Source organism: Sinocyclocheilus anshuiensis, unplaced genomic scaffold (genome assembly GCF_001515605.1).
Source record: "Sinocyclocheilus anshuiensis isolate Anshui unplaced genomic scaffold, SAMN03320099.WGS_v1.1 scaffold308, whole genome shotgun sequence".
Classification (NCBI taxonomy): domain Eukaryota; kingdom Metazoa; phylum Chordata; class Actinopteri; order Cypriniformes; family Cyprinidae; genus Sinocyclocheilus; species Sinocyclocheilus anshuiensis.
In genome coordinates this window covers 142364-151520 of record NW_015558619.1, presented here as the reverse complement: position 1 = coordinate 151520, position 9157 = coordinate 142364, and the positions used below count along the sequence as shown (strand labels likewise).

Genomic DNA, 9157 nt, shown 5'->3' with positions numbered 1-9157 from the left:
CCAATCCCCCCCCCCCCTGTACACACACACATTTTTGTATTAAGATTAATTTGTCATCATCCAACACTTACTTAATCTTTAAAGCGCAAAATTTTTTGCAAATCTCAAAATGATATGGTTGTTTTCATAATGTATTTTCTAGGCTAATGTTGTGATGCCAACTTTTTAAGCTATTTATTTTAGTTTTTACTGTTTTATTTTTAATTTACGGTAGCATTTTAATATCATTAAATTGGTTTATCACCCACAACATGAAGATAACTATCAACTTATTGTTATCGCGCACAATTTTTAAATTGTTGCATTCCTATGTTCTGATTTAATTATTTAATTTGCAATGCTTCAATTTTAGTACCACATGAGACAAAAATTAAAAATAGTTTTGTTGTATTTTTTTTTTTTTTTTGTCAAAGTTTACTTTTTTTTTGAAAGAGTTGGTTTGCTTCATTTATATGTTTATATGTTATATTAATAATATTAAAACTCTAATATATTAATAATATAAAAAAGTTAATGAAGCAGACTAATGGGAAAACTACACCAGAATCAAGTTTTGACATGGTCACTGTTGGGCACGATTTTTTAAATATATGTCAGTACATGACAGAAAGTCATTGACAGGGTGTGTATAAGAGAAAGTGTTTGGGAGAGTACCGTAGCGCAGTAAGCACACAGTGGACTATCGTGGAATGTCACACTAAGATTAGAGTTTTGGGAATCAGCTCTGGGATGTGTCATATCCACAACCCGTTCTGATTCCTCACAGCGTGAGTCAAACACATCCCAGCCTCGTAAGCTGTCAGAGGCGCTGGGTCTGTTAGGCAGGGACAGTAGGTGGAGCAGGGCAGGTGGGGGAGGGTGATTATTCTGAAGGGCGTGTGACATTCGTTGCTTGCTTTTCTCAGTGTGAAATCAAATGCACAGTAATAAACATGTACTCATTAACTACTCATCATCCCAACTGTGTGTGAAGTCCAAAGAAGAGACTACAGTACACACCTCATATCAGCAGTGTATCAGTGGTTCATCAATCATTTCCCCATCATACTGCACACTAGATACTGTGGTATCTTTAAGTATCTTTAAAAGTAACATACACACATGTTTGTATGTATGTGTGTGTGTGTGTGTGTGTGTGCTGGGTCCAAGTCATTAACCCTTTCCCTGCCATTGACAGAATTTCCCAGTTTTCCATGTAGGGGGCACTGTTCCATATCTTCTGTAGTAATGGATCTCTGGATCAAAACACGGTGAAGAAGCAGAAAAAGCAGAACATTTAAGCAGATGCATAGGCAAAAAACATGGCGTAAATGGCATGTAAATCAAAACCGACTTGCGTTACCAAATGAAATGTCGACCCAGGAAGTGATACAGGACTGTGAAGCTTTGGGAGTGTTGATGGAAGCAATCGACATCATTCTGAATCCGATCCAAATGTAGTCTTTGACAAAATGGGATTTTTCTCAGCTTTTTATTCAAAAAGTTGTCTTTTTTTAAATGTACCCACATCAAGAGTTAATAAAAAAAAGAATGCATGCAGCTATAGACTTTATGTAGCTCCGCCCCTTTTCAGAGCTGCGCTCGTTGTCTTCTGTCTTGCGTTTGTATTTCCACAGCAAAAGTAAGGTCATACGAATTTATGAATGAATGGCTTGTTTTAAAATCTTAATGTCTTATCACATCCACTTCGAACATTACAATGCTCATAATAACTTTCGTTAAAGGGTTAGTTCACCCAAAAATTCTGTCATCCAAATCCGTAAGACCTCCGTTCATCTTCGGAACACAAATTAAGATATTTTTGATGAATTCTGAGAGCTCTCTAACCCTCCCATAGACAGCAATACAACTGAAATGTTCCCAAGTCCAGAAACGTAGCAAGGAGATCTGTAAAATAATCCATGTGACATCAGGGGTTCATCCGCAATTATACGAAGCTACGAGAATACTTTTTGTGCGCAAAAAACCCCCCAAAAAACGACTTTATTCAACAATTCGTCTCCTCCGCATCACCCTGTAGCGCCATTTTGGTGAGTATCAGCTGGACGTAAACAGCGTATGCTATTCTGTGTCAGCTGCGTCACACGAATACGCTGTTTTCATTCAGATCAAATCACAACAACGTAGGAAACCGATCCGGCGTGACCGGAGTATCCGCTGGACGTAAACAACTGCTGCGTCACGCCGGATCGGTTTCCTACGTTGTCCATTTCGATTTATCGTGCAGCCCTACTATAGAGCTACCGAAAAAATGGAAGTTTGAAAACAAAATTCTAAAGATGTCTGCGCAATTGATTCTCTGATGCATAAGGTCTATAATAATACTAACTTTTGTTGTTGTTGTTGAAAAGCAGAGGTTCTGTTTGACATATTGCATGTTCAACATATTGCCATGAAAGTTTTGTGAAAATGCTCATAGTGGTTGCTGGCAAGGTTTTTTTTTATTTTGTATTTTATCACTGGCGGGGAAAGAGTTAATGAATTGAGTTTGAGTGGGAGATCTTTTTATCTTAACTTTATGTTTTTACTTATTTTTTAATCTTTCATGTTACACGTGACATGGATTTGTCTGTACTCTGAAAAAAATTCTGTGTCCGAAATGTCCGAGTCCAGGTTCATACGTAATTGCAGTCCAAGTCCCGACTCTCGAGTCTGCTGGGTGGTGGCTTACTGCCTCAAGTCAAGAGCCCACTGCTGGTCTTAGATATGTCTCGGGTTCTTTCAGGTGTAAATCTGTCAGATTTATCACGTAGTGTCATTTGGGTGTGTCACTGTAATTGTGTGATTGACCTCACCCTTTAAAACAGACCTAGTGTCTGCATGCAAGTATGCACTAGTAAGACCAACTGGAATCGTTTGGTCCGCGACCAAAATCAGTAAGGTGTAGAGCTGATCTCGAATGCTATCTCGCCTAATCTGTCATAATCTGCTATGTTTTATTGCAAATTGCGGCACGGTGTAAGAACGTACCCAAGTGGGTGTGTAAATGTGATTCTTTAGTTCACTAGACTAGGAGCTTGAGAAAACACCCACACCCAGTGTTCACACAGACACTTGCTATCGTTCACCTGCAGGGCTGGCAGGAGTCGCTGCGTGTTGCGTTTTTTGCGTGTTTTGACAGGTTTTTACTTGGTTACACCCAGTTAGGTGTGTCCTGACGTGAAGGGAGTTAAACTCACAGGACCTAGTTTAGCTATATGCAAAACCTCTTACTATGACCTTGAAGTAAAACTAACTCTAAAGAACCATTTCAGTGATGTGTAGTAACACACGAAAAGACTATTTGTGTCAGCACTAGGCACATTTTGGCACGAATAAACAACCACAAGCTTTGCAAACCAACTGACATCTGCTTGGTATTGCTGTTGTGCGGTTTAGAGAAAATGTTTGTTAAAAAACTCTGTTCTTAGTGGCAGCCCAGCCGCGTGTGTGTGTGTGTGTGTGTGTGTGTGTGTTCACGCTCTCTTCAAGTGTCGACATGCAAGGCATTCAAAATATGTGTTCAGGCTGTTCTCATGATGTTCTGTAAAGTGCAGCGCATGTATTTTTCAGAGACGGTCTAAAATGTAACTTTCATTTCATTACATGATTGGGGAATGTCAAGCCTCTGATTACGTGCATTTTGAAAAGCGTATTGGAATGAATCCATGAAACTACTTCACTGTGCATTTAGGTGCTTGGTTAATTCATACTAATGTTTTATAATATATTTACTGGTGCTCATTGGCTGCTCTAATAAACCAATCAGGTTGTTATTTCCTGAGGCCTGTTCTTGATAGGTCCCACCTCTTTTAGGAATATAAGCAGAATAAAACAGCTGTCATGAGTGCTGGGATGCTCAGGTCAGGTCTTTTTTGCTTATTAGCAATAAAAATATAGCGTGTTTGTGCTTTTGTTTTTCTTTATTGTTATTATACTTTCTATCAGAATTGTTCTGCTGCTTTAAAAAAATTGTTTTATAATTAATATTCATCTATTACAGTTAGTGTTTATACATGTATAATCTTTATATATTTTATATCATTAATTTTTGTTTTTATATATATATTTTTTATATTGTACAAAGTTAGGCTTTTTATTCACTTAATCAGACAATAAACACTATTATAGATCAAAATAACAATATAGTAATAAATATATTATTTATTTTTATATTTTTTTAAATGCTGAGCATAAAGTTAAGCTTTTTAATCCATTTAACCTGAAAATAATCAACTTTATTTATTATAGATATAAATAAATAAAGAAAGAAAGAAATAAAAATGTAATGATAAATATAATTAAAAAAAATGTAAATGATGAATATGAAGTTAGGCTTATTTTATTTTTAACTATATTTACTACATATAGATAAATAAATATATAACTATATAAAAATAAATACAACATTTTTGTTTTTGTTAAATGCTAAATGCTTTTATCCGGTTATTCTGAAATAATATTTACTGGCAGTAATTTATTATCACAATAATTATTGGTTGAACATCAAATATGTTGATCTGTCCTCTCTGCGTTTTTTATTTACACTTGGTCATTTTATGCATTTATGGCTATCCAGTCACGTAAAAAAAAAAGTGCAAATACCCTTCAAGACACATTCTAGATCTAATCAAACTACTTCAGAAGGTTGTTTGAGGTGCATACAAGACCTGACTCGACCAAGAGTAAATACATCTGCTTTTTTTTAACTCCTCCCAAACAGATATTTGCATATAACACAGGAATAGGAATAAATCTGATGATTTATGTCTGTTTTATGGGGGCACATTTATATGGCAAAGTGTTGATCAAATGTTTATACCAAAGCAGATAGCAATTTCAATAAAAATGCAAGAATCTATATTAACCTGTCTGATAAATGCTCTTCTTCTCCTCTGGGGTTCAAAGGTTTTGGTTGGACACAGTCAGAGTATGCTATAAAAAGAGCAAGAGAAATGAAGGATGTGCTGTAGATTACCTGAAGGAGGGTTGGAGAGAAATAATTAATAACGTACGAGGAGGAGTTCGAGTGAAGCCAAGAGACTACAAGGTGCAGATAAAAGTGAAAGGAGAAAAAGTGATGGCAGCCAAATACATTCAGTCTGTCTTGCTTATTTTGAGAACAAGGTTTTATTATTGCCTCGTTTTAACTTATGAATGGATTTGAAGAAACATACTGCTCCAATATTGAGCTTTTGTCTGAAATGGACGGTGTAGTTGTGGGTTGTGTGTTTAAATGTGTGAGAGCTGGAGAAAGAGGAGGGCTTGGTGTGTAAATGTTGAAACACGCAGAGCCGGTTTTGTGAGGTTGTTGTGCTTGCAATCAAGCATTAGCTCACACGCTTTGTTTGAGAAGCCAAGGGTCAAAAACTACCGCTGACATTCCCCCATCACTGCCGCCCGCCCTCCTCTCCCATGATCCTCTGCACCAGTTTCGATTGCTTGTGTTTGTTTGAACTTCAGTTTATAATGCTGTTTTGATCCTGCTGATCAAGAACAGATTGCAGGAGGTCTTAATTACATTTGGTACAATGATTATCACAAGTCAGTTTTAATATTTGTTTAATCTGTGGTTGTTTTTTTGTTTTTTTTCGTTTTACAGGTTTTACTTTTGGACTGTTTGGTTTGAGTCCAGGAGGCCAAAATGGAAATGCACTGTAAGTAGATGCTATTGTCACATTATTAAAACTCTTTGTGATGCACATAATCCAATTCATATTTTCATGTTATGACCGATAATCACTAAATGGCCAGGATTTAAATCTGTTTTTATTTACCATTTTATGTAAAAGAGAAAATGAAAGAAATAAAACACTAAAAGCCTAACTTTAATTGCTGTTGTAAGTGAACATTATAATCTCCAGTATAAAAAATGGATATTAATTTTCATTTAAATTTATTATTTACTCAAATGTATTATTTACTTAATGCCTTAAAGATGAATTTAAATTGAACGTTAGTTGATGGCAAAAAAAAAAAGTCTAAAAATAAAGGAAAAAGAGCATGCACAACTAAATACCTGATATTTAATACTGACTGATAATTTAAATTGAAAAATCTCTAAAATAGTGTTATAAAATGCCCAATCAGTTTAACAGTTCTTTATGAGTTGGACTTTTGGGCTTTGTAATCCATGTTTAATAGCTTTGAGGTCATCTGTCCACCATATTCCATGTTTCAAGTTTTGCTTGATTATAATAGTAACTTCAGTGGGTGTTTTATACGGTTTTGATGAAACCGAGGCAATAGATGAATTCAAACTCGTGTTGTATATGTGTGTATCAGTGGCAGAGGCCCCAGGCACGGTGAAGGTCTCAGAGTGGCAGCAGTCGTATTATGGGACAGATTCAGGCATCCAGTCTGGAGCCACTACGGTTCGCTCAGATGAAGATGGAGCACAGTACAGCACCAAGAAATTCTCCTACACCACCACATTCACAGAGAACCCTGCAGGTGAAAAACCCATCACAAACTAGGGCTGCACGATAACGGTTAAACAATTAATCATGATTATTAAGCATGATTATTGTCATTTAAAATTGTTAAATTTCATCAGAACTATCGCACTTTCACACAAGCAAGAGAACAAGATTTGGTCACAGTAAGCAGTGTAACAGTCGCATGAAAGAAAACAGACTGGCTCTATTTGAGCAGAATATCTCAGTGGAGATCTCTAAACTTTTACTTTAATGTCTGGTGGTGTTATCAGCTCATCAGCACTTTTTCCGTAATGCAGTTAGCATGTGTGTATGGTTTCCAATTTGGGAAGATTAAGTGAACCACTGGGCTGAAAATGTATTGATTTAAAGGCACAATATGTAAGTTTCGCCGCTAGAGGGCGCGTATTCAAAATAAACAGAGACAAAGGCGTAGTTTGATGACGCCGTGACTGAGTGTGGAATCATGGGAGTTGTGGTCTTCATCCCCACAGCCGATGCAATCCGACGGGACTCGGGCAGAAATCATGTTCATGGATGAGCTAATGATTTATTAACGTAGTAGAATGAAGCAGGGTGAGGCTGAAAGCCGTCGAAGCGAAACGAGGCTGCTGAGCGAGCGTGACACACGGCTCGAAAGCAGCGGAGCTTTTATTATGCCACAGTCGACCGCTTCTGCTCCTTCCGGTCGTGCGTATGTGGGGTAAAGCAGCGCTGTTTTATCATACTAGATACGTTTGAAAGTTCTGTTATAATGCTACTCTGTGCAGTCGTCACCGGTCTATTAAAACACACAACATTTTAAAGCGTCTTTGGTAATCGAGGAACTGGAAATCGAGGGGTTATGACGTCATTGCCAGGCGACACAATGACACTATGGACACGGTCCGTGTCACTAGTTAAAATTGCTTATTTCTCTGGATTCAAACATTCTTCGAAACATTTGGGATAATGTAAGTACACAAGTCAGCAAAATATATAACACTGTTCTTGTGGTTTTTTGATATTTTAATAAAACATTTTTACATATTGTGCCTTAGTTAGTTCATCCAAAAATGAAAATTCAGTCATTAATTACTCACCCTCATGCCGTTCCAAACCCGTAAGACCTTCGTTCATTTTTGGATCACAAATTAAGATATTTTTGATGAAATCCGAGAGCTCTCTGACCCTCCATAGACAGCAACACAACTACCACGTTCAAGGGCCAGAAACGTAGTAAGGACATCTTACAAGTTTGGAATGACATGAGGGTGAGTAATTATTGACAGAATTTTTATTTTGGGGTGAACTAACCCTTTAAGAGAAAAGCTCTGATTGGGGGATTTAAACTCTTGACATCTGGCAACCCGCAGCCATGAAAGCTTGTGGAGGCTTGTTGCCAATGCAAGATAATGCAGATGCCAAATTAAAATAAAACATTTTTAGTATAAATAATCAGCAAACATCACAGGCAATTATGCTTAATAAATTGAGCAGAAATTCTTTAATCATGATTAAAATATGGTTTATTGTATGCTGTACATCAAAACTATTATGTAGCGAGTTTTCCCTTATTATTTCTACCAATTGCCTTCGCCAGGATCCACGGTATGTTGAACTGCAGATTTATTTCAGATTCTTTTCCACCAAAATAAGCATAGAAACTTAAAAAAAAAAGTTAGTTTATAGTTGTCTAAACCCTAGTTCACTCTCTCCTATAGACGTGGAGTCTCAATATAATATGACTCGGGCCCAGCGCATAAGAGCGGCCATGTTTCCTGAGACGGTGATGGAGGGAACGGCCGTCCTCTCCACGCAGATGGATCTGTCCCAGCAGACCAATGTACAGAAGCTGGCCGAACCGTCTCAGCAGCTCAAAGCCGCCATCATTCATCTCATCAACTACCAGGACGACGCCGAACTCGCCACCCGCGCCATTCCAGAGCTCACCAAACTCCTCAATGATGAGGACCAGGTACCTCGCTGCTCGTGTCGAATATTCAATCTCTGCTTTTTCTATTGTATCTTCATGTCCTGACCTCTGACCCTCTCTCTTGGCTTCAGGTCGTGGTGAATAAGGCAGCAATGATCGTGAACCAGCTGACCCGCAAGGAGGCGTCCCGCCGGGCTCTGATGCAGTCCCCGCAGATGGTGGCCGCTGTTGTGAGAGCCATGCAGAACACGTCTGACATGGAGACGACCCGCGCCACAGCCAGCATCCTGCACAACCTTTCACACCAGCGCGAGGGGCTGCTCGCCATCTTCAAATCAGGAGGCATTCCCGCTCTGGTGCGCATGCTGAGGTGAGAGAGTCACACTGAAGTAAAGGACTAGCTCACCTGAGAATGAGACTATTGTTGTCATTTATTCACCCTCATGTCATTTGAACAACATAGCTATGTCAAATTTTCATTTTTAGGGTAAACTTTCGTATATGTGACCCTGGTCATAAGGGTCAATTTTTAAAAAATTTAGATTTATACATCATCTGAAAGCTGAATAATTCCCGCTCTGGTGCGCATGCTGAGGTGAGAGAGTCACACTGAAGTAAAGGACTAGCTCACCTGAGAATGAGACTATTGTTGTCATTTATTCACCCTCATGTCATTTGAACAACATAGCTATGTCAAAAGTTCATTTTTAGGGTAAACTTTTGTATATGTGACCCTGGTCATAAGGGTCAATTTTTTTTAAATTTAGATTTATACATCATCTGAAAGCTGAATAAATAAGCTTTCCATTGATGTATGGTTTGTAGG

At 38.0% G+C, this 9157-nt stretch overlaps 1 protein-coding gene across 1 annotated transcript in view; it reads left to right on the top strand.

The window, feature by feature from the left end:
- jupa (junction plakoglobin a) overlaps positions 1–9157 on the top strand; it is a 29039-nt gene that overhangs the window by 12296 nt on the left and 7586 nt on the right. Inside the window, exons 2-5 of the mRNA XM_016476445.1 lie at positions 5582–5636; positions 6265–6432; positions 8120–8373; positions 8463–8701. Coding sequence (XP_016331931.1) covers positions 5624–5636; positions 6265–6432; positions 8120–8373; positions 8463–8701 — 674 coding nt within the window. The 5' untranslated portion in view covers positions 5582–5623. The remainder of the gene's footprint in view (positions 1–5581; positions 5637–6264; positions 6433–8119; positions 8374–8462; positions 8702–9157) is intronic.